Source organism: Chelmon rostratus, chromosome 1, assembly GCF_017976325.1.
Source record: "Chelmon rostratus isolate fCheRos1 chromosome 1, fCheRos1.pri, whole genome shotgun sequence".
Classification (NCBI taxonomy): Eukaryota; Metazoa; Chordata; class Actinopteri; order Chaetodontiformes; family Chaetodontidae; genus Chelmon; species Chelmon rostratus.
Window position 1 is genome coordinate 33,114,738 of NC_055658.1, and position 21,973 is coordinate 33,136,710.

Here is a 21,973-nt window from a genome sequence, read left to right on the forward strand (position 1 = left end):
CATACAGAGGTCGTCTGATTAAACTGACTCACAAACGGCGGCGGCGGCGGTGTTTGACGATGTTTGTGCAGGAGACGCTCAGCTGAACAGATGCTGACGAACATGAAAGCTTTCTGTGTGTTTGATGGCTGCCGGCTGACGAGTCATTGCAACAGTTTGACAGAGAGGAGGAGGAGGAGGAGGAAGGACGGAGATGGGATGCCGTCACATCTCACTCATTGAACCAAAGGTCTGAGCTGGAGGTCAAGATATTCAGACAGAATCAGTACAGTAATTATCGCTGCGGTATCCTGATATGTTGACTTAATTCGAGTTCATTCAGTGTAAAATTCACATCGAGGCTCGTTTCAGTTTTTATAACACCACCATAACCCTGACCAACATCACAGCAGCCTCTGCGATGACTGGCACTGCTTCTCTTTGATGAGGCGTCTGATGTCAGATGGTAGTGATGATGATGATGATGATGATGATGATGATGATGATGGTGGTGGTTTTCCAGGTTTGGGTCAGTCAGTCTTGTCTCAGCAGCAGCTGTCATGACCCGTGCCGTGCATGCCGTTTTTTTGTTAAGTTTTCCCTTGTGTGTTGTCTTTGCCTGGTTTTTGTCACATCCTGTTTTATTTTGAAGGTTCATGTTATGTGTCTTTAGGTTACTTTACTTCCTGTGTTTTCCCATCCTTGTGATTGTCTGATTGTTTCCACCTGTGTGTCATTAGTGTTCCTGCCCTGTGTATTTAAGTCCGTGTCTCGCCCAGGTCGTTGTCTGTGATTCCTTGTTGTCTACGGTCCCTTGCCATAGCCATAGCCATTGTCCTTTAAATGAGTGTTCTTTGTTGTGTTTTCTTTGTTCATGTCCGCAGCGTGATTTACGTGAATGTCTTCTTGGTTTGCCCTTGTCTTTTATTTGCCACAGTTCCAGTAAGTTTGTTTCTTGCCTTGTTCTCTGTTAGTGTTCCACCGTCCTTAGTGTTGTCTGCGTTTCCCTTGTTAGTTTGAGTTTCCATGCCAAAGTCCTTTCATGAGTGTTATTTGTTTGTGAAGTTAATAACTTAGTTTCTGTTTTCCTTTTATAGTTATAGCTTAACCGATTTGTTCTCCTCGTTAAGAGCGATTTTCTGTTTGATTACTTTTGAGTTGTTAGTTTTTCATATCTAGTTCTTTCAGTTGGTCAGTTCTGTTTTCATAGCCCCTTGAGTTTTCCTCCTTTGGGAGCGTTGTTGGTTTTCTAGTTTTGTAGCCCTAGTGTTTTAGTCAAATTTGTTTTTGTTTTTTACCCACGCCACAGCCTACGTTTGTTCCAAGTCTTGTCTTTGTCTAAAGCCCAGTTGCTTTCTGTGTTAGTAAGTTTCTTGTGTTGTCCTAGTCTTGTCTTGCGTTTCCTGGTGTTGCCCTCGTTTTATGTGTAGTCCCTTTTACCCTAGTGTGTGTAGTTTCCTGAGTTTTGGTTTTCCTTGGTGTTCCTTGTGTTAAATACATTTGTTAAATTATATCTACGCCCTTGTGTCTGCTTCTGGGTTCAACCCATAGTTCCCCCTTAAATCCACACCTGCCTGCAGAACAGCGTCTCTATCAGATTGTGGTCTGTGGAAGCTGCTTGTTGAGCATCAAACTCCACCGATGAGTGTTAACTTCATGCAGGAGCTCCGTCAGTTCAGCTGTTTGTAGATTCTTCTTCATCGGTCTGAGCTCGTCCACACAAACTATCTGAGACACTCTGGTTCGTATTTTGCTGATGCAGTGATATCAGATGCTACCTGTGTTGCATTCAGGGACCACATTGAAGAATATGTTGGTGTGTTATTACTTTTATTGCTGAACAAAACTAATACATTTTGTATTGCTGAATTGCCTCCCAGGATTAAATGATCACATGGACCATATATGACCCAGAGACCAGGGGTTCAACACCCCTGCTCTTGCCAAAGCATTCCTCTGGACCAGTGATTTTTTGTCTTGTGACCACTCGTCATGTATGTCTCCTTTTGTTTTCTGCTAACTCCCAGCTGATCGCTGCTCCCGGCTAACGTTTGAGCATCTGAGGAACCAGGACACAACCTGGCAAACTAGAATCTAAAACTGTTTCTTTAATGCACATCGACAGTAAAACACAAGAATTTAAGTGACATCTGGAGGAGCAAGCTGATATTTTCATTGAACATTCCTGATTTCCAGTGTTCATTCTCTCTGCTTCACGCTTCTGGTGCTTCAGAACCAGAACTAATGAAGGAAATGCATTTTGTTTTTTATTGGATAGGACTTGAAACCAGCTCAACACAGTTTAACTTCCATCATCGTTCTGTCATGAGACAGACTTCCTGTCTTTCTCCATCACTCGGTCGGCCGGAGAAGAAGAAACCTGAAGCCTTCACAGCTCCTCCAGTGAGCCTGAGGACGACTTAGAGAAACAAAGCAGGTGTTTCTGAGAGTATAAATATCTGCTGCGCTCAGATCAGCTCTAATTTCAGGCGGTGGCTTTGTTGAACGCCGTCTTTGATGTTGAAATGCAGAATTCAGAGGGGATTAACACTCAGAGAGCTAATTACTACAGCGAGGAAACTGCACCAGTGTGTGTGTGTCTGTGTGTGTGTGTGTTTGCATCATTTGGTGTGTATGTGTGAGCCTTTTTTCATGTGCACACACACAATAAGAGCAATAAGGTAATGTTTAAAGTCAGCAGTCCGTCACAAAACGCTGCACAGATGAAAGAAGCTTCAGCAGAGCTGGTTGGTGGATTTCATGTCATGCTAGGCTAGCTAAGCTAACTGGCTGCTGGATGTAGCTTCACATTAGTGTGGAGTCAATCTGAACATCAGACTGTCAGCTATAAGAGATTAAATGTTCTCAAAATGTGAAATCTTTTTTTATTAAAATCAATGTTTCTTTTATCGTTGTGAAAAACATGAATTCACTGAATCTGTTTCCGCTGAAATGTTTCGTATCACACAGTTTGTAGCATTTAGACCAGGGGTCACCAACCTTTTTGAAACTAAGAGCTTATTCAAGGGCACTGAGTAATGCAAAGGGCTACCACTTTGATAATACACTTCTGAAATAACAAAGTTACACAGTGTACCTTTATTTTATGTTATTATTAATGATATTCTATGTGGAGACACTGATCGCTGATGATCCATCACAATAGTTATTCAGAATGATTAAACAAGGTAGGAAACAGATACATTTCAATATGCAATATCCAACTGTTTCATTTTCAAATGATCACTTCCACATTTTGCAGGAAATCTTTTTCAGTTTTTACTAGCCACTAACAGTTTTTATTGGTATTTTTTGTGACATGTACTGAAGTGTCTCTCCACGTTGTGCCGCTTAGCCGTCGCACCGCAAATGAGACAGTTTTCTTTCACGTTAGTAAAAAGAACTCTTCCTCCCATTCACTGTGAAAATGAGAAGTTTTCTTCCTTTTTTCTGCTGTTTTTGTGGGTAGAAAACACGTTCGTCTCCTCGTCTTTGCAGCGCTCACGAGCTCATCTCAGCAAAGCTGGTTTGTCATGCGCACTAGACTGACCTCCGACCCAGACTACGTCAGAGTTCGTACATTAAACTTTTTTTATGACATACATTTTTTTTACGTTTCTATGTATTCGTTTTTAAATTTTCATCACTGTAAATGTAATTCAAAAAGAATAGCAACCCAATTAAATAAAATTTTAGACAGAGCTAATTCGTGATTAGTGCTATTTTTAGAACTGGCTTACGGGCGACTGATGTGGAGGCTGCGGGTGACCTGGTGCCCGTGGGCACCGAGTTGGTGACCCCTGGTTTAGACTTTAATTGTTTCTGAAATGCGTGAAAACAGGGACGGGAATGCCCTCAGTGTGATTATCAGCGACAAACACAAACAGCTAACTGTGCTAATGACAGATGATCACATTCAGAACCGGCTCTGAACCCAGCTCTAACTTAACGTCGACCCGTAACATGACGTCGAGTCTTCTGTCCCTCTGAAAACAGCCAGTCAGTCGTTTTCGGCTCAGAACTGGAGTTTCTGTGGTCACAGAGGGTCGATGTTTTCACACCTGACTGATACTGAAACTCACGCTAACCGCCGCCTCTTCAGACAGTGACACGACCGCATTCGATACGTCTGGCTTGTGGGCATCGTGTGCACCTGCCGTTGCCATGGTAACGACCATAAACAGTCATGTGGTACACGTAGTCCACAGCAACACGTGAGAATTTTATTTTTTAAAGGGCACTTTGGTCTGGAGGTGCTGATCTGCGGTGAATAGCGAGTGATGAACAGTGAGCGTTTCAGATGTTCTCCGCCTCCCTCAGCAGCGGACTGTCGTTCTACACCGTGTTCCACAGCTTCTGATCATTCTGAAGAACGTGGGGGGACATGAATGCCTCGCTCCTGTCCACTGACCATAGAGGGGACCTCTCTGTCTCAGCACTGAACTGAAAAAACTTTATTTATACATCAAAACCAAAACCTTTAAAGCTTTACAAGCTTTAAACCATCACAGCTACAGACTTCAGTGATCATTCAAACACAAATATTCTGGAAACACTTTAAGGTATAATAATGTTTTACCTGTCAATCATTAGTCACTTGGCTGCTTGCAGTGATGTCAGAGCTGCACCTTCAGAAGAGATGTAGAATTTATTTCATGTCTCTTGGTTTTAATCATATAATTAATATTTCTGAATTCTGACGAACACCAACCACAAGCTTAGATGGACCCTAAAATTTAATGATTTGACACACACGCGCACACACACACACACACGGTGCTGGAGTTCGTCTGAGTCCTGCTGTGTTTGAGTCCAGGTGTGATCAGGTTGATCTTCATTCGCCGGGTCAGGTGGGAAAGTTATGTGTGCTAATTTGTCACTTGGTTCACACAATGACAGAATCTGGGCTCTGATTGGTTGATTTGCGTGTTAGCGGTAGGACCTGACAGCTGATTGGCTCCTTGGTTGGATTCTGGGCCGCTTTGTGTTTTGTTTTCATGCCTCCACGCCGGTTGTCCGTCGGTACGATATCTCAGGAACACCTTCAGGAAATTTCTTCACATTAGTCTCAATCGTTCACTTTGACTCCAGCATGAACTGATGACAATTTGGTGGTCAGAGGTCAAAGGTCGCTGTGACCTCACACACACATTTTTGACCATAACTCAAGAATTCAAATGTTCATTATGACACACTTCACACAGACGTTTGAGAGCAGGAAGTCAAACTGAGTCCAGGAGCACACCAGGCTGGAATCAATCAGCTCATCTCAGTCTTCAGCTGATTACTAACTGATCCCTCGATGTTGATTGGTTGGCCTGGTGGTCTCCTCCTTGGTTGGAACGAAAACCTGCAGCCACACGGCCCTTTATGGAATCGGTTTGACCTGCCTGTCTCAGAGGATAGAACGATGAAGGTCAAAGGTCATCTGTTCTGTTCATTGTTCAGCAGCAGATATTTCACACCTGCTCAGATCCTGACTCGGTGACTCTGAGCAGCTTGACAACTAGTCGGAAAAAAGATGAACCAGATAAATCTGATCCAGGATCAGATTCTTTAAACAGACAAGAGAGTGAAGGTTGTTATTGTGCTGCAGACAAACAGCTGAGAGATGATCCTTCACCCCCCCCCCCCCCCCAAGTGTGTGTGTGTGTGGTGTGTGTGTGTGTGTGTGTGTTCATGCACACTTACATAACTTACCTCTGCTAAATATAGCAGCTCAGAGCTGAGCTGTTACAAACTGCTGAGTGTATAAATACACAGACAGTCAGTCAGACAGTCAGTCAGTCAAACAGACAGTCAGTCAGTCAGTCAGTCAGACAGTCAGTCAGTTAGTCAGTCAGTCAGTCAGTCATACAGTCAGACAGTCAGTCAGTCAGTCAGTCATACAGTCAGACAGTCAGTCAGACAGTCAGTCAGTCAGTCAGTCAGACAGTCAGACAGTCAGTCAGTCATACAGTCAGACAGTCAGTCAGACAGTCAGACAGTCAGTCAGTCAGTCAAACAGACAGTCAGTCAAACAGTCAGACAGTCAGTCAGTCAGTCAGTCAGTCAAACAGTCAGTCAGTCAGTCAGTCAGACAGTCAGTCAGTCAGTCAGTCAAACAGTCAGACAGTCAGTCAGTCAGACAGTCAAACAGACAGTCAGTCAGTCAGACAGGTATGAGCCTCATTATGTTCGATGAATCTGATTGGTCCAGGTGGAGGAGCCTCTGCAGGTCTGTTGACAGAAGATGCACCAGAGCTCGATGACGAGTTTCAAAATAAAAGCTGTGATGAGAAAGAGAGTCTGAACACTTCCCACTGTGTGTCGGCCAATAAGCACCAAGAAATGTTCAAACTAAACAAAGACTTTAAAATGTTTTTGACTTCAGTTTGATGAAATAAAAGCTTTTAAAAGATTTTCTGATCAACGAAGAATCAACTAAAACAACTTGTAACTGTTCTCACCTCTGATTTATGGACAGAGTCTTATTTTTTATCACAACTCCAGTGTGTATTTTTATTTTTGCTGATGTCGGTTGGTTGATGTGTAAAATATCCTGATTACTGTTGGTTTAATGTTTTTATGACTTCCTGAAATCAGCAGCTGGTTCAGTCGAGACAAACGGTCTGGTTTGCTTTCAGGTCAGTTGGTCATTAGTTATCAGTTAAACACATGACAGCCGGTTAGTCTGAGCCCCTCGTTCTGGGTGGACGTGTCCTCGTCGTGTCTGTCTGCTTCAGGTGTGTGAATCCCAGGCGGAGTCAGAACTTCTGCTGTTGTCGTTGTTTCAGAGCTTCTGGCTGTGAATGATTCGGGATGTGAGCAGTGTGAGACTGTTTGTGTTGAGCTCTTATTAACGGGGAAGCTGTCAATCATCGTCATGGCGGCCTGTGGTTGAACGCCGCTGCTGACTAACGTGCTGTCTCTCTGTCTGCAGCTCAGATTGAAATCATTCCCTGTAAGATCTGCGGAGATAAATCCTCAGGGATCCACTACGGAGTGATCACCTGTGAGGGCTGTAAGGTAAGCTTCGCCTGCTCCTCTTCATCATCTCACTTCCTGTTGAGCATGAAGGTCCCGCCTCCTCTCAGGTAGATTTAATGTTCCATCGCTGTACGGTTCATCTCTTATAATTCAGCGTCTTCACTCTTCAGTCTTGTTTCTTTTATTTCGTCACTTCGTAAACGGACGAATCAATTCTGTCTGACCTGGAAAGAAAAATATCTGCTGAACCAGGTCCATGAACGCACCAGGATCAGCCAAGACCGCCTCAACAGATGATGTTACCCATCTGTCATGAATGAATGTGCCTGTTTCAGTTATTTACCTGAGAGGGGGGGGGTCCAGGTGTATTCAGGTGGAACTGTCTCCTCGTCTCTCAGGGTTTCTTCAGGCGGAGTCAGCAGAGTAACGCCGCCTACTCGTGTCCTCGGCAGAAAAACTGTCTGATCGACCGGACGAGCCGCAACCGCTGCCAACACTGCCGCCTGCAGAAATGTCTGGCTGTGGGCATGTCCCGCGACGGTGAGACGCACACACTTCACACACACGCACGCTCTCACCTGCGGAAACAGATGTTAGCCTGTGAACTCAGCTGGGTCCAGCTGCTGTTTGCTCAAACTGAGAATAAATTACAAACCCTTAAAAGGTTCAGCGAACAGAAATACAAATCAGAAGAGGAGAAAAAACCTGGAAGCAAAAATTGTGCTTCTCTCACAAAAACCTGCAGATAGTTCAGAGTCGACTCCGACCTGCTGCTACACCCTCAGCAGGAGCTGTGGGTCAGAGCGGCGGCGTTAGAGAGGAACTCCTCAGCGTGTTTTCCAGGTGTTGGAGTTCAACATACATGAATGATGTTGTAAAAAGCCTTCAGTGTCTCAGAGGGAGCTGTGTGATGAATGTCCTCAAGTGATGTCACTCGAGTCAGTGTCAGAGTCAGAACCTGAAAGGGATCTGTTGATTTTCACCGCCACGTATTTGCTCCGTCCTCCACGCGTCTCCAGCAGCGGGGCGTTCTGTGGACGAGTAGACTTCGTAGTTAAATGTGTCCAGTCAGGATCGTGATGTTGTATTTTGAAAATGTTTATGTTATAAAACACTGAATGAATCACTGACACAGTTTTCTTGGCCCCCTCCCCCTTCACAGCTGTAAAGTTCGGTCGCATGTCCAAGAAGCAGCGGGACAGTTTGTACGCTGAGGTGCAGAAACACCGCCTGCAGCAGCAGCAGCAGCAGCAGCAGCAGCAGGGCCCCCTCCTCCTGTCCCACCCCAGCCTCAGCAGCCCGAGCCCGGGCGACTCCGAGCCGCTGTCCCCTCACTACTGCCTCTCCTCCACGGGCCTCACGGAGCTGCCCGATGAGCTGGGGGGCTACGTGGAACAAAACTCACCTGAAGGAGGATCAGTGTCCTCAAAGGTCCGTGGGTTTTTATATTTTCAGACGTGTTTGCACTCGGTCCAGTCTGTAAATGTCGGCCTTCTCTTCCACTAACAGGCAGACTCTGGAGGAGGAGGAGGAGACGGAGGAGGTGGTGGCTTCTACCTGGACTTCCAGCCCTCCCCGGACCAGTCGGGGCTCGATATTAACGGCATCAAACCGGAGCCGCTGTGCGACTACGGATCCAGTAACAACTTCTTCCCGTACTGCTCCTTCAGCAACGGAGACACGTCGCCCACTGCGTCCATGGCGGAGCTCGGTGAGATGGAGGGAAAGGCAGAGTGGGGAGGAAGGTGGAGGTAGAGGAGGAGGAGTGGGACAGACATGAGGGGGACATGAAACAGGGTCAGTGTCTTTCCACAAACTGTCTCTGGTCTCTTTTCCAGTTTGGTTCATCTTATATTTAAAACAGAATGAAGACTCTGAATCTGAAGGATGGAAGTGTGTTGCATTGTGGGAAATGTAGGATCCAGTGTTTGACGTCAGGATATCTCTGCCTCTCTCGCAAGTCTCCGCACTTCAGCACTATGTTGCTGGAACGGCCCTTTAAAACGTTACGGGGGGGTCGTAGGTGTGGAGTTTGGTGGATGAACCTGCTTTAACCATCATCATCTCTCCCTCATTAGTCATACTCGAATCATACTGTGGGCACCACACATGAAAAAATAAAAATAACATTTAAAATCATCGTCATTGGACACAATCAGGGAATTTGCGGATTATAGACAAATATTAACACCCAGTCTCGCGAGTGGACGGAGAAGGTGATGAAGATCAGTGTGAATCACAATCACAATAATCTTTATTGGTCATGTATGTGAGCAAATACAAAGAAAGATAAAAAAAATAATCCAAAAGCCTGAGGAGGGCACTCCCCCAGCAGTCGTCCTCTGCAGTCTGTTCTCGTCCGGATGGATGTGCATGGAGCAGACTGGATCCGTCCTGTGCAGAACGTCCTGGGCTCAGGCAGGAAGTACATCCTGTGATGATTGAAGCTGTGTTTGAAGTCCATCTCAGGTCCTGAAGGTTTCCACAGAGGAAGGTGCTGTTGTACAGATGAAGATCACTCTGTCACTAATGTAAAACCACAGGAAACAACATTCAGATGTGCAGAGCCGAGCGAGCCAGCTGCCGGTTTGGACTCCTGAACCACGTCGAAAGCAGCCAGCTGAGGTGGTTTGGACATCTGATCCCGATGCATCATGGGTGCATTCTTTTGAAGTCGACCGGGACTGTCCAACTGGTTGGAGACCCACAACACGCAGGAGGGACAATACATCTCATCTAGCTGGTTGAGCATGTCGGGATCCCCCAGGAGGAGCTGCAAAATGTTTCTGGAGAGTCCAGACGAAGAGCATGGATGGATGGATGTGATTGGTTGGCTGCAGACATGTTAATAATAACTCTTACTTTTAAATTCTGGATGGAGGACTGCAGTGTAAGTATCAGTGACTGCTCAGTTCACAGGAGTGCAGGTCAGTGGGCGGAGGCCCACCGTGACCCCCCCATCATGGGCACAAAGTCTGTGTGGTGGTGCTCTGAAACAGAAAAGATGCGGCACGCGGCTGCAGAAAGCTGGAGGGAAACCAAACAGAGAAGATGAGGAAACATCTTGAAAGAAGAAGAGGAGCAGGAATAAGAAGAGTCACTGTGGGGCAGAAAGGTGGTTTAAAATAGCAGCAGGCTGGAAACTCATCTTCAGAGCTCATTAAAATCTCTGTGTGGTAATTAGCTGCCTGTTAATTAGGGCCAAGTGGGACGTGGCGGGGCACTCGATGGGGGAAATCATCTCTTTCTTCTCCCTGGAGAATTTCTTTATTCACTGATTTTTTTTCTTTGACAAAAGCATTTATCATAATACCTCTCCACCCCCATCACCCCCACCCCCACCCCCACCCTGGATGCAGAAGCTGCATCAGCTGACTGTGTTTTTGTGCCCTGTTGTTTTGGTCTCTGGTGTTGTTTCATATTCATTCATTCATGCAGAGAGAAGCTGAGCAGAACGACAGTTACTGTGTTTTCCTTTTGGCTTCGTTTCCTCTCGGAGCTGCTTCACAAACATTTTGTTCACACAAAATGTGGCGAGAGGACTAAACTCCTCTCGTGTGCCGTAGTAGACTTGAGATTTAAAACATCATGAACGCAGAGCAGGTGTGGGAAATGCTGACAGGAAGTTCAGGTGTTGTGTCGGCGTCCTGACCTCCAAACACATGAACATCTTGTTAATCGTCAAACGTGTGCATGTGTTAGTGAGCCACATCAAGATAAAACCATCTGAAACTGTTGTGATAATGTGATAATTGTGTTGATGCTACCTGTAAATAATCTGCCAACACGTTTGCATCTTGTATTATTATAGTAGCAGAAATGAGAATTTACCTGGAGACAAATCAAAAAGCGACAATTATCGACTCTAACAGGCACAAAAAGTTGTCTAACTACCAGCCAACCGGCAGCAGAGTCTCTGCTCGCTCTGCCAGAGGCTAACGGGCTAACAAGCACCGAGTCGACTGTCTGACTCTGGAACAAGGAGCAGCGTGTCGAGCCTCCAGGCGGTCCCGTTGGTGTTCTTGGGTGTACGGGAAGTGCTGAGGCGGCGCTTCAGGCAAGCTAAACTTTGTCCCACAGTAACACTGTTAAAGGTTGGAATGGTTCAATCGCTGCCGTTTAGTTTGGCAGTCTGTACACCCTGAATGAATTAAAGCAGTTTGATTAGCATTAAACTGCAGATAGACGATATGAGCAGATCCTGCAGACATTCACTGTAACTCTGGTCAAAGCAAACATTCCTGCAGGATGAACTTCACCCGCTGCTCCACCGCTGGCTCGTCATCATCACGTGCACCGGTGGAGCTGTCGATGTCTTTCAGTCATTATGGCCTGAGTGCGTTCGTTAGTCCGGCCTGGATCACCAGCTCGCTGTCGTGTGTTTCGCTGCAGATCAGCAGGCTCAGATCATCTCAAAGTCTCACCTGGAGACGTGTCAGTACCTGAAGGAGGAGCTGCAGCAGATGAGCTGGCAGAACTTCCTGCAGGACGAGGTGGAGGGCTACCAGAGCAAGGTGTGTTTGCTGCCTTTACCTTTCTGTGGCACCTGTGTGCACCTGTGTGTCTCTCTGTTTGTGTTGAACCTGTTTCTCCAGACTTTTATCAGACGCTGTGTTTAGTTTTAGAGTTAATCCGCTTCAGCCGTGTTCTGTTTTAACGTCTGCTCGCTGTGTTGCGTGCAGCCGCGGGAGGTGATGTGGCAGCTCTGCGCCGTGAAGATCACGGAGGCCATCCAGTACGTGGTGGAGTTCGCCAAACGCATCGACGGCTTCATGGATCTCTGTCAAAACGACCAGATCGTGCTGCTGAAGGCTGGTGAGCGAGACCGCCACGGGTCAAAACGTGATTCCTTCAAGCCACGTGACAAGACCCACAGCTACAGTGAATGCATCACAGCCTGACAGACACGCATTAGATCGCTCCATGTGGTTTTTCCTCCGTTTGTTTGGTTTAAACTGGCGTGCTGTTGGAACAAACTGAGTTTTTTAGAAGTGAAACAGTTTTTAATTATTTACGTCTTCAGTAGGAACCAATGAGCTTGGAGCTGAGCCACAGACAGGAAGTCAGACAGTACTGAGAGACGAACCAACATGTTGTGGTTTGTTTTATGGGATTTATTGACTACATTAATTCAACAGGTAACACATGCACAGAAAAAGAAGTGTGTCGCTGTTAGCTTTGTCTCTGGTGCAGGTTTGGATTTTCCATCAGCAGTGAACAGAAGAGAGATTTAAACACACCGTCCGCTCTGTCAGTTATGTTCTTAATGAAAACCAGCTGTAGTCAGTACTGACTGATGACCAGCGAGTCATTAAACGATCGTTAGATTTGAGATCACTGAACTCGTTCTCTCTTCCAGGCTCTCTGGAGGTCGTCTTTGTCCGAATGTGTCGGATGTTTGACTCTCAGAACAACGCCGTCTACTTCGATGGGAAATTTGCAGGTCCTGACGTCTTCAGAGCGTTAGGTGAGGCGAGGAGCTTCCTGTCCTGTTCTTCATGAGCTGTCCTCCTTCACCACAGACAACCGCAGATACGTCGAAACTTTCTGTTTCTTTAGGCTCTTGTTGAAGTCTTTTTGTTGCGACAGCTCTGTGTTGGGGTCTGGTTGGGTTTAGGCTCAAACACAGGTTGGTTAGGGATGGAGAAGATTGTGTTTTGGCTTTGGCCACAAACTCAGCTGGAAAAAGTTCCAGCCTCAGTAAAAATCCTCCATCAGCTCCATCAGTCGTCTGCCGCTTGGCTGTCACAGCACGTCGCAGCGCGACTCTCTCTTCTTCAGGTCATAGTCTCTTTTTATTTCCACCTCAGTATTATTTCTGCCATGTGACCTCCTGGCTGACCTGTAGTGTCTGAAAGTGACCACGGTGGAAAGTAACTAAGTACATCTACTCAAGTACTGTACTAAAGTACAACTTTGGGGTACTTCACTTGAGTATTTTCATTTTCTCCTACTTTATACTTCTACTTAGCTACATTTCAGAGGCTGATATTGGACTTTTTACTGCACTACATGTAAGTTACTTTGCAGATTCTGATGAATAATACAAAATATAGTCAACTAATAAATGATGATGTCATTTTACAGATTAAGATAAAAAACATTATTGATCCAAGGAGGGAAATTGACAACCTAACCAGCAGATAAACAATTAGAATCCAAAAATTTACAGATATATTTATACCATTTTGAAATGGGACATTCTGCGTAATGGGCTCAAGGTATATTTGAATGCTGGACTTTTGCTTGTAGTATTTGTACACTGTGGGACCACTGTGACTGAAGTTTAAGGTCTAAGTACTTCCATCAGAGACATTTTCTGAAAATTATGAATCACACTTTTATCCCACCAGCAGCTCTCCCATCACAAGACTAGCTGTATTTTTTGATATAGAAAAAAAAAATATTCCTCTGAAATAATTTCTGTAAGACTAGTAGTTCATGATTAGTTTGAAGGCCTTTAAATTAAATCAGGCCTAATTAAACAGACTCATTTACTCAAGCATAGCCTGCACAGAGGAATTTATCATTCAGGTCAAACGTTAGCTCCTCAGCTAACTAACCGACCACATTTGCTAAGGGCAGATTGCTTCATTTCTTCAGTGAGAAGTTAGAATGAGACAGCACAGCTCCTCTTCCTCCCTGAATGACATGAACTGTCATCAGGCTTGTTGTCACTGAGGAGGTGAGTGTTGGATCTTTGGGTCCACAGTCACATTAAAAAGATTAAACGTTGAATCACTGCGTCTCACATCATAACCTCACTGAATGTGTGCGTGTGTGCGTGTGTGTGTGTGTGTGCATGTGTGTCACCAGGTTGTGATGACTTGATCACGTCAGTGTTCGACTTCGCTAAAAGCTTGTGTTCGCTGCACCTGTCGGAGGACGAGCTCGCTCTGTTCTCAGCCTTCGTTCTGCTTTCTGCAGGTACGTCGCCTCACTCAGGTCAACTGAGCTTCAGAACATTTGTTCCACTCTGTCGTTTCGGCTGAAGGTGTGTGTGTGTGTGTGTGTGTGTGTGTGTGTGTGTGTGTGTGTGTGTATGCTACAGACCGGTCGTGGCTCCAGGAGAAGCTGCAGGTGGAGAAGCTGCAGCAGAGAACTCAGCTGGTTCTGCAACACGTCCTGCAGAAGAACCAGAGAGAGGACGGACTGCTGAACAAGGTGCACACACGCACGCACGCACACACGCACACACGCACACACACACACACTACAGTAGCAGTAGTGGATCCTTTACACACAGTGATAATACAGCTCAGAGGGCAGCAGGTCACTGTGGGATTTTCCACCCTGGTTTCTGGCTGCAGGTTTGACATCTGTAGACAGGAAACCAAGATGATTTTTAAATTAACTGAGATTAATCGTAAATGAACTTGGCATTAATGCATAAACATAACCACCCAGCACTACATGTCTGTTCAATTGAGGTCACACATAAGACATGAGGACCGGCGGTTAGAAGATGACACACTGCCCTCGTGTGGTGGAATGGTGAACTACAATATTTAAACACATGAAACCTCTCGTTTCCTCTCCTCATCTCCTCTCTCCTCTCCTTGCACCTCCTCAGCTCAGATGTAAGGTGTCGGCGTTGCGTTCACTGTGCAGTCGGCACACAGAGAAGCTGTCGGCGTTCAGAGCTGTTTACCCCGACGTCGTAAGGACACACTTCCCTCCTCTCTACAAGGAGCTGTTTGGCGCCGACCTGGAACTCGCTCTGCAGGCCGACGTCGACTAAACGTCAGCCGTGCTGACGCATTCGGACCGAGGCGGTTTCTACGGCCGCGGAGGACCGGACGATGACTCAGGCTACCGCTGCACTTCTCCCGGACGGCTGAGTCCACAAAACCGGAGAGATTGAATCTTCACCTCCTGCTCCTCCTCCTCCCCTCATGGCTCTGGTTTGGATGCAGTGAGGAATCAGGTGGTTTCCCTCCACCTGCATCAACACACGTCTTGTATCCAGGATGGTGGATCTGGATCAGATTCACCTCTGACTTTAACAGACATCTTCGGCATTCACTCCTGGCTTCAGTTTGTCAACACATCAGCTCTTCTTCTCACAGTCGCTTCATGTCTGAGTGTCCGCTCACACCAGAAAGTGGCACCGAAAAACTCCCTTGTATGTCCTCCAGAAACTGGTCTAGCTTCACGCCTGGTGATGTAGTGACCACCAGCGGTTAGCTGGTGCACTGCTGTGGCAAATGAACCAACTGGTAACATTAAAGCTGCTTTATTCCAGCCAAAATAGCTCATCAAGCTAGCTAGCTAGGTTGCTAACTAGGGTGAAAACTGGATGCTGCAACAAGCTAATACTTCCTTCCCCTCAAAGGTTAGATCTGATAAGGCGGTTTACAATCCTGCTTGGTATGAATTAGCAGTTTGTCATAGGTGCAGGTGTGACCGAGCCCTGACAGTGAACGCCTCATCCAAAAAATTTACTCCCAGCTCTTGCCCCCCCCTCTTCTCTGATGTTGTGGCTGCACCGTTTCATTAAAACATGTCTCCGAGTCATTTTTACAGACAAGTTTCCCAAAAGTCCATCTGACAGATTCGGTATTTTTGGACACTTTGACATCTCTTCTAGAACTGATAATAAAGTTTTGTGAGTTTGAATAATGTTTGTGAGGTTGGATGGAGCCTCCAGAGGGTACATCATAGTTTAGGAAGGGTTTCGCTTGTTAAATCATCCAGGTTGTCGCAGGATTAGCAGACAACTGGATCTGCAGCAGGTCCAGCCGCCTTCGACTCGACACGTATCGATAACTCATCTGATTCTTCTTGTCCTGGAAGAACTGAGCACATACCTGTTCTGTTCCTTTGTTCATCGTGGTTCAACGCCGCTGATTCGCTCAGTTTTTTCTGGTCCAGGTTTAAATGAGGTCAGTCGTCTGTGACGAGTGTTTTCTTCTTTTGATGTCGGTTGACGTGTCGCTCAGGTTAATGAACGTTAACTTAAACACAACCAGTCACATTCATGTCATTTTCACCTGATTGTCAGTCAGCAGGGCCGTAAACGCTGCAGTCCTCACATTTGAACTCCATGTTTGTAGCTGCTGACTCGAGTTATATTTGACGATTTGTTGATTCCCTTCGTGTGAAAAGGGTTTTTTCTGTCTGTGGTTTCAGAGTCGACTGAACATCTGATCCTAAAACACTTTTTCATCTCATGAACAAAATGAATAAAGTCAATTTGCACGAATCAAAACACAGCTGACTGATCCAACACCTGAAATGGGCTGTGACAGTTACTTCCAGAGGCGTTACTACTTTTAAAAACTAAACAGGTGTGTCCTTTCTCAAACAGGTAGTGTAGCGTATGATGCTGGGCTGGTTGGTTGGTTTTATTTTAGAAACAGTTTGATCCTGATTTAATTCTTCCTCCTCCTGCTGCTCTTCCTCCTTCAGCTGACTGATGCCTCTGTGCTACATCTGGTAACATCAGCACAGAGTCTGCAGACAGCAGCATCGGCCACAGAGCGACTGATCCATTCTAATCCAGCAGTTAGCCTGCAGCCCCACCTGGTGGCCCTGACGGGAAAGTGCAGGTTCTTTTATTGTGCAGTTCAGGGCTGCAGCAGTTAGAGTTGGGGCTTGATCGCAGTTCAGCAAATCTGAATCCAGAATCTAAGCCACTTACCCAACCTGAATCCTTTCAGATCCCCACTAATGATCTTTTTATGCCTCCACTCCAGCAGCAGAGACATTATGTTTACCGGTTGTCCGTCTGTTCGTCTCTTTCTCATGAACGTGATGTGTCACGAACGCCTTGAAGGAGTTTCTTCATTTTCAAATGTTCAGCTGAACACAAGGATGAACTGATTAAAATTTGGTGGTCAAAGTTCACAGCGACCACACAAAACACACCTGATGAAGCTCTGTCAGTCCTCTGGACTCCTCTGGACTCCTCTGGACTCCTCTGGACTGTGGTCTCTACGTGAGGACAGCATGTTTCTCACTGGAGTCAGACATGTCGATATACGAGAAACACCTTTAATCAAACTCCTTCAGTCTTCACTACACATGTTAGATGAGTTAGTGGAGACCAACAACAGCGAGGCGGTGATTCTAGTTCAACATTTGGAAGCAACCAGAAAAACAAAAACTCAAACAGTTAGTGGACAGATGAGTCTGGTGTCCTGAGTCCATCAGAGCCAAACCAACAACACGTCCGGCTCGGCACTGTCTGACTTCCTGTCCGTGAGCGTCAGCTCCAAGCTCATTGGTTCCTACTGAAGATTTTTAAAAACACCTCATAAATACATAGTTTGATTTTCTGATTTTGTTTTGATATTTCTAATCCGCTGCTGAAAATAGTCCCCAACAAATGAACCATTTCCTCCTGAATGTGTGTTAAAAACTATTTCAGTCCTAAAAATCAAAGAAAGAAATATGACTTTTAGAACTGCTCAAGTCTCACATCCACACAGATGTTTGAATGATGACGTTTAACTGGAAGAAAGATTTATTTAGGATTCAACCAGCTAATCAAAAGCAATGTTGCAGAAATAAGAGCATGAAGAGCAACGTAGAATCTAATTCATAAAACAGAAACTATGCAGACTCCAGAATGATGAAGCGCTGAAAATGTTCATGTGTTGGCCTGGTAGTGTGTGTGTGTGTGTGTGTGTGTGTGTGTGTGTGTGTGTGTTTCTGATGTGTGTGTGTGTGTTTGTTTCTGATGTGTGTGTGTGTTTCTGATGTGTGTGTGTGTGTTTGTTTCTGATGTGTGTGTGTATGTGTGTGTGTGTTTCTGATGTGTGTGTATGTGTGTGTTTCTGATGTGTGTGTGTGTTTGTTTCTGATGTGTGTGTGTATGTGTGTGTGTGTGTGTGTTTCTGATGTGTGTGTATGTGTGTGTGTTTCTGATGTGTGTATGTGTGTGTGTGTGTTTCTGATGTGTGTGTGTGTGTGTGTTTGTTTCTGATGTGTGTGTGTATGTGTGTGTGTGTGTGTGTTTCTGATGTGTGTGTATGTGTGTGTGTTTCTGATGTGTGTATGTGTGTGTGTGTTTCTGATGTGTGTGTGTGTGTGTGTGTGTGTTTCTGATGTGTGTGTGTGTGTGTTTCTGATGTGTGTGTGTGTTTCTGATGTGTGTGTGTTTCTGATGTGTGTGTGTGTTTCTGATGTGTGTGTGTGTGTGTGTGTTTCTGATGTGTGTGTATGTGTGTGTGTTTCTGATGTGTGTGTGTGTTTCTGATGTGTGTGTGTGTGTGTGTTTCTGATGTGTGTGTGTGTGTTTCTGATGTGTGTGTGTGTGTGTGTGTGTTTCTGATGTGTGTGTGTGTGTGTGTGTTTCTGATGTGTGTGTGTGTGTTTCTGATGTGTGTGTGTGTGCACACAGTTTGTTTTCTGGTAAATTTTCACTCATTTTTAAGGTCTGGACTGGACTTCTGGGAGAAGTGACTCTTTGTTCCGTCATCCACATCCTCGCGTCGTTTACTGTTCTGCCATCCAAAATTAGCGAGTACGCCTCATTTATTTCAAAGAATTTAAACACTCAATCTGGAACATTATTATCAATCACATCATCACTGTCATGATGTATCAGCTGCTCCACCTCACCATAACATCAGTCATGAGGTCTAAAATCTGTATTCCTGGCAAATAATGAACGCAACTTTAGCCATAACTGAATGTCAAGCAATAATGTAAACGTATTTCTATCTTTCCTCAGTGTGTATAGTTTGAAAATGTGGCATGTCAATGCAGATTCTAATTTATAAGATTTCATTTGGGGGTTTTCCTTTTGAATCTTGTCTGTTATTGACTATTTTGTCTCGACCCATCACGTGATCACGTACGCCGATGACACGCTCTTCTCCCTCCACGCCACCTTTATTGGTTTGGCGCATTCTGTAAGTACCTTTATTGATTAGTCTGTACAGGACAGGAAATACTGCTATGGATGCCTGATGAGCGTCAAACTTTGTATCTGTCGACTGGTATGCATTATGATGTATAATATGGTTTGATATGCACTGCTCTCCTTTAGATTTAGTTTAGTTACAGAGAGCCTTTTGTGTTTTAAATATGCGTGTGGTGCTAGATAACCTTTTGTTAGCAGGGTCTCGGTTTTACCAACTATGCCACATTGTACGTTTCCCCACAGATTGATGCACTAAAAGGAAAATTCTGGTTCTTAAACAACCCTCTCGGACATCTGGATGTCACGTGATAACGACCTGCTACTCGTTAAGTCTCTTCTTTGATGGCTCGTATTGTGTTGCCTGGTGACTATGGCTGCTGCCATGTTCCTGTGTTTCAAATGACCAAAATATTAATTCCAAATCATCAGAAGTGAAAGTAATGTCAATGACGTGTGTTGGGGGAGTTGGACATTGCCTAAAACCACCGACTGGATGTTTTTGGCAATGTTGAACCATAAACTCTTCTTTCCTGACTCCTGTATGCTGTCATGTCAATTAATGCATTATATTCAAACTGCACAAAGACTCCTGAACGCTAGCAAAATGCTAACTAGGCTAACAGTCATAAACATGTGGATTCATCTCACCTTTGAGCCAATCAAAGCTGTCCATATACTTCAGGTAACAAGTTTACTGAGCTCAACTTTTTTTCAGAGATGAGCAACTAAATTTCAGGTTATTTATTGTGAAATCAAAGCAGGAAGTCATTTACCTGACGCCTGTCTGAGCTGTTTGAATCAGAATTTTCCTTTAAATTGTCACGTGTTGTTATGATATTGAAATATCATAGTGCACAGGTGTTATTGCCCGGCCTGCACCTGCATCAGCGTGTCAGGCTCCGGCTCGTCACTTTCTTTCTTTAAACTTCTTTTCTCGTGATACGAAGCAGAGCTGCTGTATCTGAAATGTATTAAGAATAAAACAGAAAGAAATACGTTTGTTCATTTCTTTTCTGTTTGTGGCCACCTTAAATGAACTTTCCTGTGTTTGAACAACGAGCAGTTTGCAAACACTGAAGCCACCAGAGGCTTTGGTCGAGTTCAAGAGGTTAAAGATACGTACAACCCGAGGTGAAGGCAGCGCCCCCCCCGCCACCATCAGCCACTCAGGTGCACTGTGTCTGGAGAGACACGCTTCTCCTCAGGTTTTTCTATCACAACCTTTAAATGCTGTGAGCAGTACAAATGAAATTCCACTGTGACGGGGTGGAAGCAGAGATCTCAGGGACGGGCATCCAAACTCTGAGCATATAATCTGCCCATAAATAAACAGGAAGGAAGAGGAGCGGTGAGGCGAGGAAGAGGAGGCAGAGGCAGATCAGGAGGAATGAACAGAGATGAGGCAGGATTGTTTTTTTTGCCCTCCTGCTGGCAGCCACCTGGTTTTCTCTCCAGTAGATGGCAGTAAAGCTCAGGTGTAGCCGTCAGAACCTGCGGAGGCAGAAAACAGGCAGATTAAACCAATTTCCTCCGACACAGACTGCAGAGCTCATCACCACGGCGACGATCACACACTGCGTTTGAATGAGACGACTTTACGCTCGATGGAGTTTGTCTCTATGTTTAGGCTCAGCGTCGAGTCGAGCGGCGTCGAGTTTCACAGGAGGAAACAGCTGACGGTCAGGAAACGCACCCTCGCTGACAGCTGATGGACTCGCTCTGTTTCTCCTCCACACAGCCTTGTTTTTCATCGCTTTTACACTTCAACACTCTCTTTGTATTTCACACCTGCTCAGACTCTGAACTTACGAGTGATCCCAGCTTCCAGGACAGAAGCAGCCTTTGCTGTTTCCAGTCTGACGCCTTCGCTGTCTTTGAGTGTTTTTACTCCTCTGTCACACCTTCTGCTCTCTGCAAACCTTCCTCCTGACAAAGCACACTGTCTCTCCCTCCCTCTCACTTCAGTCTGTCTGTTAAAGTTTGTTTCAGCTGTGACCTTCAACACATCCCACCAGCTCTTTTCTTTTGTGATTTGATGTAATTTTTAGTGTCCTGAGCAGGGAAATATAATTTTCTCCTGTAAGGAACAACAGTTTGTAACGTGGTACCACTCATAGAAAAAACTACAGACACAGTGTTCAGACAGTTCAGAGATGTTTTTAGAGTTATTGTTGTTTTTCGGAGGGATTTTGGGAGTGCGTCACGTATAGTTCGACATTTTAGATCAAGAAGGAGCTCATTTGTTTTCTTACTAAAAAAAGATCTGCAGTGCCCCCCCCCCCCTGTTTTCCCTTCGATTGTCTCTTGTCTGTCTCTCCCCTGTCTGCTGTCTTGGAGGGATGAGTGACATCACTCCAGGGCGTGGTCAGCAGGCTGGGCTCAGGTGTGCTCAATCATTCAATCAAGACCTCACAGTATATCAACCCCAGAGATAATGAGTCCATCAGTCTGTCCTGCTTTGTTTGTGTGCTCAGTGACCTGATCCGGCCTGCGCCTGCGCCTGCGCCTGCGCCTGCGCCTGCGCCTGCGCCTGTGCTATGTGCTCAGGTGATCCCAGTCACCTGCCTGTCTGCCCTCCCTGCGAGACCTCGTGTGGATGTCCTACACTCAGCTCGCCTGGACCCCGTCTGTCTGCTCTCCCAGATTCTGACCTGGGATCTGTTGGACTGAGCAGTGCTGAACTGTCCTTTAGTTGGAGCTCTGACCGCTTTGCTTGCTGAACGTTCATTAAAAACTGTTGTTCTGTCGGCTCAAGTGTCACACTGTGAGTTAAAGAGTACAATACTGTGTTTTAACTCTGCAGCCAGTGATCATCTTTAGCTTAGCATAAAGCTAAACAGCTAAAGGTTTGAAGCTTCACCTGTGAAGGTAATAAACCTGTTCATCTGGTTTAATATGTACAGAAACATAAGGTGTAAGAGTTCCTTTAAATACACTTACAATACAAAGAGAAGACAACTCTGCAGATTTAATCTAAATCTGTTTGTCGCTCGTCATTTTTGCGCTGATTGCTTGTGTGTGCAGTCTGTTTGCATTCACCACAAACACCCAGCGCAGCTTACAGACGCTAGCTGTAACGAGCATGTGCTGTGATGTGATGTATAACCACCCTCCCTGAAGCCCTCTCATCTTACTGTACTACTGTTTCTGGTG

General features: G+C 45.4%; 1 protein-coding gene across 2 annotated transcripts in view; it reads left to right on the forward strand.

Moving 5' to 3' along the window:
* The window catches only part of LOC121625756 (nuclear receptor ROR-alpha A-like), a 75,905-nt gene extending 58,240 nt beyond the window's left edge, over positions 1 to 17,665 (forward strand). For both annotated transcript variants that reach the window (XM_041964042.1, XM_041964124.1), the window contains 10 exons: positions 6,902 to 6,987; positions 7,347 to 7,488; positions 8,111 to 8,379; positions 8,458 to 8,659; positions 11,341 to 11,462; positions 11,631 to 11,763; positions 12,308 to 12,415; positions 13,765 to 13,875; positions 14,000 to 14,112; positions 14,522 to 17,665. In XM_041964042.1, the coding sequence (XP_041819976.1) occupies positions 6,902 to 6,987; positions 7,347 to 7,488; positions 8,111 to 8,379; positions 8,458 to 8,659; positions 11,341 to 11,462; positions 11,631 to 11,763; positions 12,308 to 12,415; positions 13,765 to 13,875; positions 14,000 to 14,112; positions 14,522 to 14,689 (1,454 nt within the window). In that variant the 3' untranslated portion in view covers positions 14,690 to 17,665. The remainder of the gene's footprint in view (positions 1 to 6,901; positions 6,988 to 7,346; positions 7,489 to 8,110; positions 8,380 to 8,457; positions 8,660 to 11,340; positions 11,463 to 11,630; positions 11,764 to 12,307; positions 12,416 to 13,764; positions 13,876 to 13,999; positions 14,113 to 14,521) is intronic.
* Positions 17,666 to 21,973: the final 4,308 nt, after the last annotated feature.